The sequence below is a fragment of the Scleropages formosus genome, chromosome 17 (genome assembly GCF_900964775.1).
Source record: "Scleropages formosus chromosome 17, fSclFor1.1, whole genome shotgun sequence".
NCBI lineage: Eukaryota > Metazoa > Chordata > Actinopteri > Osteoglossiformes > Osteoglossidae > Scleropages > Scleropages formosus.
This window is the reverse complement of record NC_041822.1, coordinates 22,856,999-22,868,388: the sequence shown is the minus strand read 5'-3', so window position 1 is coordinate 22,868,388 and position 11,390 is coordinate 22,856,999. Positions and strand designations below refer to the sequence as shown.

The following is an 11,390-nucleotide window of genomic DNA, read 5'->3' as shown; positions in this document are numbered from 1 at the left end:
CCAAACTGAACATCTAACGGTTAATTTTCAAACATCTTCAAAGTGGCAGAAGTTTAAAAAAAAAAAAACTTCAGAGTCTTGTCTAGTCATTTCATGCTGTTCTTCAGGAAGTGAACTGGTACATTCTGGAAAATACAATTTAACAGCAGGAACATTTATTATAATAAAGGTACTATCTAGCATTTATCAAAAGTGCATTTTTAGTGGTTCAGCTACAGCAAAAACTGGCACATCTTTGCACTTTATATTTCTTGATTTCACTATGGAGAAACTTTTTTGAAATCAGTACAACCTTGCTGGACTACTTTAGTTATTGAAATTACCAGGATGATGGGTGTCATTAAGTAGGGCTCCTACAGAGAAAAACAATGGTTTGATAGTTTGTGTATGTATAGACTAGCTTCAGCGAAGGGCAAACCTCCCCTTCAGTGCAAATGTCAGGTTCTAGTAAATGTAACCAATTAAATCTATTCTGCCACAGAAACAACTTTAAAAAAAATCCATGAGCTTTATTGGAACAGGCACTTCACAATAACCCACCCCCCACCACAGCCTTAATTAGTCCATGTCATATTACATGTATGCTTTTTGTACAAAAAAAGATTGAGAAATGAATAGTCATACTCCATACTGGGCCAGCCAAGCACCACACCCACACACCTATGCATCTGTCAAACCAATTTTTCCATCTCCTAGATCATTTGTCAAAGAATAATCACTGGCTGGAAAATTGCTTTTTCCATTTAATTTTAAAGGTCAAATATTCCACCCTCCCCCCAAAAAACTGAAGAATGTGAGGATGTGCAAGACCTTATAAAGAAAATATGTACATTAAATACAAGAATAACTCCCTTTGCAACCTTAACTGAAAAAGGCATTGGGATACAACACTGCAGGTCTCACTTGCTGTGAGAGTGTTCTCCTCGGGATCGGCGTAGAATAATCCGTTTTAAAACTAATAGTGTTCCGATGCGACTCTCCATGCCAGAGTGGGGTCCGTCTCTCAGACAGTCTTTCGAGCTGTGAGAACTCGTACAATGGACCCCAGACCTCCAACAGCAAATGCCTAGAGGAAGAGCACACAAATGTTGGGTAGCTTCCACAGTTTCTCACCTTCTTAGGGTGTCAGGTGGGGGAGAAGGTTCTGCCTTCATGAAAGGATGAGACTTTGAAACAGATCAACTGTTTGTCAAGTGAGACACTGACAAGTTATATAACAAATCATGACAAAATTTATGCCAAGGAGGAAAAACATTATCAAAATTACCTGGCTCAGGTGAAGCATTTACATTTAATTTTTCAAAATACTCTCCAGATTTACACGTTCCCTTGCCCTTCTCCATGTTTACTGGCCTCAGGTTAACAATTCTGCTGGTAAATCACTTTCCACCAAGTCACAATGAAAAGCTTAATAAAAACATGTTAATTTTCAATAATTTTCTGTAAAAGTCTCAGATATAGCTATAATAGAAGCCAGATGAATCAAGGTAATTCCACACTCCTGTTTGAGGGCATTTTAATGCCACTTTCTGTCTTGGGAGTCAAGTACAGGTTGTTGCACTGCTACAGAAAAAACTCAGTAGTTACAACAAAAACTGGGAAATGTCTTCTAAAATGAACTTGTGCATTCATAACACAAGGACCCAGTGTACATTTAAAGGTTGTACTTGATGCATGATGGCATGCACAGAACAGAGTTTGGGACCCAAGATCTGCATTTAGAGGAACTGTAGCAGTGTTGGAGCGTCGCAGAAGGGGGGGGGGGGGGGGGACCCATTTACCCGGCACCAAGATGAGAGATCCACTTACAATTGTGCCCATCTTGGCATGGGAGTCTCACCTTTTCGTGCCACTGCAGCAAAATGACACTGCTGTTTTCTGTAGGCTTCTCAAAACCCCTGTAGATGTATTTCATTAACAAGTCCACGCCGTTCCTGTCCAGGGAACGAACGGCCGTCTCAATCTCGCTGCTCCGGAACGATGTCAGCACTCTCAGCACGATGGCCTGAGCCCTTTCCTGAACACACAGAAAAAGAAAGGGAGAGGGGAAAGTGTTGATGCTTGCAGGATGGGAAGTCTCGAGGTTTTGGCTCATGCCCCTTTTGAATGAAAAGTACAACTTAGGCCAGTTGCACCCATGCTACACAGGACTGATGGAATTGTTTGCAGAATGAAAAACACATAACTAGCTGCTGTTGTCCTGGTATTTACTGATGTGAGTAAGTGGTGGAAGGGTAAAAATGGGGATGGGACAGCTGGTTACCTTCACTACAGCATTCTTAGTGTTGACTGGAGGGTTCCTCAGTGCAACGTGGAAAGCGGTCATCATGTCTCCTGTACATTTCAGCATGTTAAAGCCAATACAAGCAATTTTACTCTGCCATAATGGGTGACTAGAAGAACCTGAGGAGGAACATTTCTCTAAGATTGTTCCTCAGATCAAGACCAAGAATCTCATCTTCTATTCACATTCTATCACCCAATTCATGCTTTTGTAGGGCTGGGCTGACAGTTCAATACACACAGGACACAGATTAGTATCTATAATTCAACTGACACTTCCGGTTCCCACAGCCATCTCTTCACAAAGCAACAAAACCCTCCTGAGGCATGAAACCTTAACCTTTTGGTGCCAAGACTAACCCTAACTTTAGAAAAATAACTAAAAGCGCTACATTTATAGGAATTTGGTGGCTTTTAAAGTAACAAATAAATAAAAACTTAAGCAATAATGACAACTTAAATGACACCTGTATTCTCAAGCATTTGTTTTCAGCTGTGTTTGGTCAGATGTGGGGGGAGTCCAATTTATAAGAGAGAGAACCAAAGTCTGTAAAAGCAGATAGACAGTGGGTCCAATGGGTACTATGATGTCCCAACATGGCACCTAGCTTCAAAGACCAGCACAGCGAGTAGTGCTGCTGTCTCACAGAGCCTGGGTGGTGCAAAGGGATATGGATTCAATCCCTGCTCAGTCTGCGTGGAGAGCGCATGTTCTCCCCTGTGTCCGCATGGGTGTCCTAAGGGTGCTCTGGTTTCCTCCCACAATCCAAAGACATGCTCTTCAGGTTCCCCCATAGTGTGTGTGAGACAGACTGTGTTCCACTGATGTATGGGTGAGTGACCCATTGTAAGTAGTGTATCTACCAGCATAAGTCACCTTGGTGAATAAGGTGTGTGGGCTGATAACACTACATAGAGTTCATTGGAAGTCGCTTTGAAGCATCTGCTAAATAAATAAATAAACGTACCTTACATGGTATCTGTGGGTGGGGGGTTTAAACTTACACCTGCACAGCCATGTCTGAGTACATCTACCATCCCTAAAATTGGCCTTTGTGATGAGCTGCTTTCGTTGCTCTCCAGAGGGTCAACAGGAAGAACAGAAAGGGCATCCTGGATCTCAGCAGATGGGACTCGCAATAAAAGAACAGGGGAAAGCCACCAAAATAACACCTCCCAGCCCTTATATTTAGATGCTTTTCACCAAAGTAACTTACAACGTTAAGTTACCCACATGTATTTACCCATTTACAGGTGGGTAAGTTAACTGGAGTGGAGCAACTAGGGTAAGTACCTTATTCAGGGGGTACTACAACTGGAGGTGGGATTCGAACCTGCGACCTTTTGGGTCTGAAGTAGCAGCTCTACTACCACTGGCACTCTACCATCTGTCAAGGACCACATGATTGTGGACAGTCTACAGCCACTTTACCGTTTACGCACTTGTTTCCGTGTTGGGTCTTTATTTGTGCTAAAATGAATAAATGCATTGTAAATATTATACGTCTTCCGCGAGCCATGATCGGGCGGCCCGACCCCGCCGTGAAGGATATTGCCTCAGGAGACTCTCCACCTCGGCCCCGTCCGGCCCCTGCAGCTCGGCAGCCTCTTCCTGCTCGTCAACGAACTTGTTTTCGTCGAACTCGTCGATGTCCACCTTTCGAAAGCGCGACGACAGCGTGTTCTTCGCCATTTTCAGCCGGAAAGGGAGAGCGGAGAGCAGCTACTGACTGAGGCAGCGGCCGGCGAAGCAGCTGAGTCTCTGCGAGCGAGCGAGCGAGCGGGCGGGCGGGCTCGGGTCACCGCACCGCTCCGGACTCGTACCGCGGCCGCCTCGACAAAATCTCCTCAACACGCAGACTAAAGAGCACCGCGACCGCTACTCGGCCCCCGCAACCTTCGTTCGCCCGCCCGCCACGTTAAGACCAACGGTCCAGCTCAGGTTATACGCTCCGTCCGAGAGATGCAGACCCACGGAAAAATGGCATAACGGGACAGGAGGCGGAAACACGTCATCGACACAACACATCGAATCGGCGCAGAGGTTCATCGAAAACGGAAACACGTCAGTTTGGGGAAGACTAACACGAGCTGGAGTGTTAGCGGAATTCGTTGTTTTGTTATTGGCATTATCCGAATGTTACGTACAAAAGTGTAAATTTGGTCATTCAAAGCCTTTTTCCGTTTGTAAAAGAAATTAAGCATTTTAAAAACACACTTAATTTATAAAAACCCCAAAGCTACGAGAACTGTGCTTCTGTTGACATCTCTCTGAATGATTGAATGAATACAGTTTTAACTCCTGGCAGATGTAAAATTTTGTATTTCGTTCTTTGTTCTATACATGATGCTAATTTTTGTCATTGTATTTGTGTCAGTAATTAAAAAAGCAGTGTAATGTAGTGCTTTCTTTTTCCTGTTTGAAAGCCAAACTAGCTAGTAGTTGTGTATTATTATTGCTGTCCAAAAACGTTTGCTTACTTGTTTAATAATGTGCCGTGTGTGGTTTGGAAATACTGGTACAAATGTGTTCATATTTTCAGTGACCATCTACATAGACACCTTATAAAAATTACTTTTTAAAATTACTATTACACTTTCCAATGATGTTACGTAATAAACGATCGGTGAGAAACACTGTAATCACGGCCAATAAATAAAATAATCCCAGTGCGCTGTTTTATAAACTTCACGAACACTATCAAAAATTTAAAAAATGACATGTACAGAAAAATATTACATAACTGCTTATTTTTTTGATTTTAACATTTTGTAAATTTGTACCGTTAAATTGACAAAAACTTGTAGGGCAATAATAAATCAAGAGGTAAATGTATTATTATCATCATTATTTTTGTTGTTATTAATTTTTATAGTTTAAAAAACTGTCGTCTATGAAAATATTCAAAATTTTTTCACTCAAAGTACAACCTAGCATTTCGTCTCCTCTTAATGTTTGAATGAAATGGTCTCTTCCGTGACCCGGAAGATATTTGAATTCCACCTTAACATTCCTCTTCCCGTTCTGAATGGTTTCTTCCCTAACCCGGTAGATATTTCCTCTTGACCCCAAACATTTCCTTTCCTGTGTCAGCCACCTTACAGAATGGTAAGGATTCATCACCGCTGCTGCAATCCAATGCAATCATCAGTGTTGCAAATCCTAAAATTTTAAATCAGACAGAGAAAGTACCAGATAAAAACTATATCTAAATATCCCTTTAAGTATTATGTGACTGAGTCAACGATTTTTAGCTTAAATATTCAAACTTAGTCTTCCTGTCCAGTTAGCCTAGCCTCTTCTTACTAAACCGTGCTGGATTCGGTAAAACACAACCTACTATTACGAGGTGTTTTATTGTTGAAAAGTGCTTATTTTCTGCACGCATTTCTCTGTTTCATTTATCTAGCAGTTACAGACAGTTTTTTTGTACTTAGTTATAGATCACCATTCATTTGGGCACTACTAGGCCTTAGAAATATGACATGTTTTGTTTTCCGCTTATTAAACCTTGAAATTGCAGAGGGTACAAGAACAGGTCCTTTGTTTTAATGGGGAAATAACGCGATAAACTATGTCGAGAACTTCAAGAATGTGACGTGTTTGCAGTGGTCACGTTCACAGGTGATGTCGATGTGGTTGGAAATTTCGGTTGGTACCGAGTCCCAAAAGAAGTGGATGAGGTACTATAGTTATACGACTGTACATAATAAAATCTGTACGTAAGTCGTTTTGTTAGAGCTGAGCTGTTTAATTATATTTTGTTTCTTTTAAATGTATGTGCAATGTTGTAGAGTAGTATTTGTGGCAGGCGGCCTGCACGTGATGGTTTAAAATATTTGTGCTAAGTTGTCTTAAAGGTATTAGCTAAATAAAATATTTGGTTATAGTAATGTATAAAATATGAGTATAGCTTTCTCACTGGTATGTGTTCACTTGGTCCACATCTGGTCCAGTTTCACTGGTGTTGATCCTCTTTCCTGTGTTTGTGGTGCAGGCGAAGATCAAGGCCCGTGATCTGCGTGGGAAGAAGAAGGAAGAGCTGCTCAAGCAGCTGGAGGACCTGAAGGTGGAACTGTCCCAGCTCCGTGTTGCAAAGGTTACGGGCGGAGCTGCCTCCAAGCTGTCTAAGATGTGAGTATGTGCTGGATCAGCCTGGAGAGTACACCTCTAACTGGTCTTGTGTGCAGGGTGACCCATTACTGTGTGATTTGAGCTGGCAATCGCTCCTTTAAACATGGTACTTTTAAGTGTAACTGGTTTAGTTGAGTGGAGTTTGCTCAATATAAAAGAACCCATTTTATTTCATGTTGAGTACAAGTCTTCATTGACTTAACATCGGAACCATTTGAGAGTGGCAATTGGCTATTTAATTGGACTTTTTCCTTTGTTTTTTTTTTTTTGGGTGGGGAGGGGGTATGTGTGTTTCAGATATATCCTAATACTTGATTTTTTTTCTTTAATTAACCGGTGTAGAAGTAAAGGTATTTCTTTTTTTGTGTGTGTGTGTCTGAACATACATTTTTAGTTAAGTGAAATCCTACATTTTTTTTTTTTTTTTTCTTAAATGATTTTCTGCGAGAGCATAGAATCTTACTGTGTGTTTCATCCCACTCCAGTTCTTGTAACATGTTTGCAAATCATCTGCAATTTTGGTCTTGCTACTTTTCTCCAGTCGTGTTGTCCGCAAGTCCATCGCCAGAGTGCTGACTGTCATCAATCAGACCCAGAAGGAAAACTTGAGGAAGTTCTACAAGGTAATCGTAAAAGCACTTAACATCTCATTCTCCGTTTGCTGTTGAACCCTGGGGTTCAGTTACATAACCATGTCTGTATTTTTGAAATTTCCCTAATGGTCTGTAGTGTTTTACTGGTCTTTATTATATTCACTGATGATTGATGTCTTGCTGCTGCTTGCATAAGATGTGGTTTCCCTCATTTGCAAATTCTTGTGCTCCTTACAAAGTTTGGTTGCATGTATTCTTGCTCTTTTATATTGAGTTAACTTTTTCAAGCAGATAATTTTGATTATTAGTTAAAAACATTTGAATGAATTATTCAGATTTAACTTTAAATCAGTAATGTCACAGGGGCACATGGTAGAGTATTGGTTAGAGTTGCTGCCTTGCACTTGAATAACTCAGGTTCAGATCCCACCTCCTGCTGTAGAAACCTTGGTCAAGGTACTTACACTGGACTGATAAGTAAAACTTCCTGCTCTGTCAATAGGTAGATTGTTGAAAATGGTTTAACGTGTCACTGGTTTAAAAAAAACAATCAGCCAAATGAACAAATTGTAATATACAATATATTTGTTCTAAAAGATGTGAGCATGGAAAGGACTGTGGCTATTTTAATACATCCAACCTCTGAGTGGAAGATTTAGAATGAGGAACAGGGACAGATGGTAGTGCAGTGGTGGGAACTGGTGCCTTTAAACTCGCAGGTTTGAATCTCCTGCCTAGCTCTAGTACACTTAACCAAAGGTGCTTATCCTAAATTGCTCCAATGAAATTACCCAGCTTATAAATGGGTAACTGTAGAGACCTTAACATTGTAGGTCACTTTGGAGAAAAGTGTCAGATAAATGAATAAATGTACTTTAACATGATTGCCATGAAGATGCACTGCTACAGCAATGCAACATTGGATCATGAAGTTTGATTTTTAAAATGATGCTCTACCCACAAGCACTTGCCAGCACACGGTTTGAGCTCTTTTTGGATGTGACTAAAACCAGAGAGATGCAGTCAGACTCCAGGGAGTTTGAAACATTATTTTATTGGCTGATGGTCTTGTCAGCATATGGTTGGAGGGCTCCCCACAGTGCAAACGAATATTCACATCCGACTGATAATGTGACTTGTTATACAAAGCAAAGTTCAGTGTAGCTGAGGGTTTATGGAAATGGCAGATGAAAACTCAACTCAAAACTGCAGGTGCAGAATATTTTACTGATTATTATTTTTCTTGTCTCTGTTCTAGGGAAAGAAATACAAGCCCCTGGACCTGAGGCCTAAGAAGACCCGTGCGCTCCGCAGGCGCTTGAACAAGCACGAAGAGAACCTGAGGACGAAGAAAACGCAGAGGAAGGAGCGTTTGTACTCCATCCGCAAGTTTGCTGTCAAGGCATGAAGCGGTTTCTTTGGCATAAAAAATAAACACCACAGAAAGAACCTGAGTTTGTTTTTTTTTTTTTTTTTTTTGTGTTTTTTTTTTTTATAACCTGTCTGAGTTTGTTTTTGGGCAACATGCAACGTGGCTCCTTCTGACCTGCTGATGTTAGTCGTTATAGCCACGTGCCGTAGAACTGTTTGGTCTGGGATTCGTTACATTGCTCGTCTGTGTGTCCTGCAACCTCAGCACCTGTTTCTGTAGAAGTGCGCTTGAATTCAGGTTCCTTTTAACTACTGGAAGTGTGACCATGTGAGATCATTTTATTGTATTGGAGGGAATATGGAGAGAATACTCTTGTCTTACCATCTCAGTGAAGATGCCTTTCCATTTTATAGTTCATTGTCCAAGTGGGGTTCCATATGGCCCCGGCTGAACTGGTCCAAAGGTACACTGGTTATCTAGGACCTTCCCTTTTATGAACATTGTGGGGTTTCTTGTTTTTTCCCCCCCAAAATTGGTTACACAATTGTTCTGATGCAACTCAAATGGTTTCATAAGGTCGGGGAAGTCTATGTATGACACATATATGTGTGGTAACTGCTTATTCCAAGTAGACCATGTGAAAGGTCCTAATCAAATGAACCCTGTATGAACAGCAATGAAGTCAACAAGGTGCGACAGACAGCGAACAGAGCTACTTCCTTACACCTGATGTTCCCAGATTGGAATCCTCCCTCCTGCACCCCGATCAAGGTACTTGCACCGAATTTCTCCGGTAAAAATTACCTGGATACGCAAATGGGTAAATAATAACCCACGGTGTAAGTCTGGTGTCAGGGTTGTGAGGCTGGGTGCAAGTATGCCAGTCCAACACACAGTAAGAGGCAATTCAGTGGCTAAAGTTACACTGCAGTGCTTCTTTAGCAAGCAGGGAGGAACCCACTCCAATGTGCTCAAATACAAATAGCAGATAGGTTGGGAGTCGAACCCACAACACTATAGCAGTGAACCAGATCACTGAACTGCCATTCTGCCCACTGTCAGGTTGTATACTGTTGGAATGGGAAGAAGTCTGAGGCCTCGGACCTCTCGCTACAGTCGAGACCAGTTCTGGCCGCCGGTCACGTTGCCCCCACCCCTGCCATCATTCGTGTCATTTAGGAAATGAGCAAAAGATATTTTGAAAGATATGCATCCATATACATTCATATACAATATGTATCTCAGTGAACGGGAAGTGGACCCCCTCCTGGTTTTCCTCGCTGCAGTGGGTTATCTGATTATGGGCCGCCAAGCTCTCTCCTCAGGTCGGTCGTCGACAATGGTGAGGTTGTGCGCACCCGTCCCCAGGATCCGTCTGCACTTCCTGTGGAGGCACGGCAGCGACCTTCAGACGTCCAAATTAAAAAACCTTGAGAGACGTCGGAAATGCGGGACCAGTGAAACTAAATCCCAATAGAGACTCCATAATGGAGCCACATTTCCGACGTCTCTCAAGGTTATTAATTTGCTTAATCATAACTACCTAATGGCTCTATAATGAGGTATTTTTATACACTGTATGAGGGGGGTGCGGTGGCGCAGTGGGTTGAACCACAGTCCTGCTCTCCAGTGGGTCTGGGGTTCGAGTCCCGCTTGGGGTGCCTTGCGACGGACTGGCGTCCCGTCCTGGGTGTGTCCCCTCCCCCTCCGGCCTTACGCCCTGTGTTACCGGGTAGGCTCCGGTTCCCCGTGACCCCGTATGGGACAAGCGGTTCTGAAAATGTGTGTGTGTGTGAGGAGAAACTATCTTTTCCACCCAAGCCTGTACTGAGGTATTCCTTGGCACTTTCACCATGTTTTATTTACACTTATGTGGAACTCTCCTCAAAGGGGTGTCACTTAAGTGCGGTGTTTGGTGATTGTATCTATACCTATTATTTCATAATCACACACACACACACATTTTCAGAACCGCTTGTCCCATACGGGGTCACGGGGAACCGGAGCCTACCCAGCAACACAGGGCGTAAGGCCGGAGGGGGAAGGGGACACACCCAGGACGGGACGCCAGTCCGTCGCAAGGCACCCTAAGTGGGACTCGAACCCCAGACCCACCGGACAGCAGGATCGTGGTCCAACCCACTGCACCACCGCACCCCTATTTCATAATCGATTGAGTATAATGAACTGTGATTCAATAGATTTTATAATATTTATGGCAGGTAAGAGTGACTCACTTTCAGTAACAGCTTGGCCTGGTCAGGGTACTGGTGGTCGAGAGCCTTTCCTGGAAGGCAGGTGTAGTATAGTGTATATTAATAATTTTACAAATGTTCTTTTGGGCCACATCTCATGAACTGTGGTTTGAAAGTTTTTTAAAAAAAAAAAAGACTCTGTAAGTCACTTTGAACAAATAATGGCTGATGTTTGTTTCCAGATGCGCCAGCTGATGAGACACGTAAATGAGAGGCTACTTGGTCCACAGATAATGGCAGGGCCTTTTCACCATTTAGTCACCGCTTCCCTCTGTCGCTGGCGGGATTCGTTCCGAGATCTTTGGAGCGCAGCTTCATGACCGTGTGTGTTCCAGGGAGCGAAGCCTCAAAACTCTCCAACGGGGCCTGGTGAAGACGGGACCCCCCGATGACACGTTCCGCTCAGACTGCCATCACCAGGATGATGGATTAACTGTCTCTGAGGAGAAGGTACCTAAGGTTTCCATGGCGACGCAAACAACAACACAGTTTATAGTGCCTTGGCCCTGACATAGAGGAAGAGAGCAAGGACACAAGGGACATTTGGACATTAAATGCTTACAGTCCAACACAGCCATGGGGGGGGTGCTATAGGGCAGAACCAAGGGCCACCTGAATAGGCCCTTCTCCTGGGGATGTGAGCAGGTGTGTCCAGCTGTATGTGAGCTCATTGCCACGTTCTGCATCAGTCCAGCTACTTAAAAAGAGTTTGTGTCCTGAAGGACCCATAATTCTCACAGATGTTCCCGTTA

At 42.9% G+C, this 11,390-nt stretch overlaps 2 protein-coding genes across 2 annotated transcripts; one reads left to right on the top strand and one right to left on the bottom strand.

The window, feature by feature from the left end:
- Nucleotides 1–488: 488 nt before the first annotated feature.
- Nucleotides 489–4,200, bottom strand: LOC108921886 (actin-related protein 2/3 complex subunit 5-like protein). The gene is made up of 4 exons (XM_018731610.2): nucleotides 3,837–4,200; nucleotides 2,264–2,336; nucleotides 1,841–2,017; nucleotides 489–1,066 (listed from the first exon to the last, which is right to left on the bottom strand). The coding sequence occupies exons 1-4, from the start codon at nucleotides 3,974–3,976 to the stop codon at nucleotides 1,004–1,006; spliced, it is 453 nt and encodes a 150-aa protein (XP_018587126.1). The 5' UTR covers nucleotides 3,977–4,200; the 3' UTR covers nucleotides 489–1,003.
- A 1,112-nt stretch (nucleotides 4,201–5,312) lies between these two features.
- rpl35 (ribosomal protein L35) lies at nucleotides 5,313–8,460 on the top strand. Its single transcript, XM_018731593.2, has 4 exons — nucleotides 5,313–5,392; nucleotides 6,282–6,418; nucleotides 6,960–7,041; nucleotides 8,270–8,460. The coding sequence occupies exons 1-4, from the start codon at nucleotides 5,390–5,392 to the stop codon at nucleotides 8,417–8,419; spliced, it is 372 nt and encodes a 123-aa protein (XP_018587109.1). The 5' UTR covers nucleotides 5,313–5,389; the 3' UTR covers nucleotides 8,420–8,460.
- Nucleotides 8,461–11,390: the final 2,930 nt, after the last annotated feature.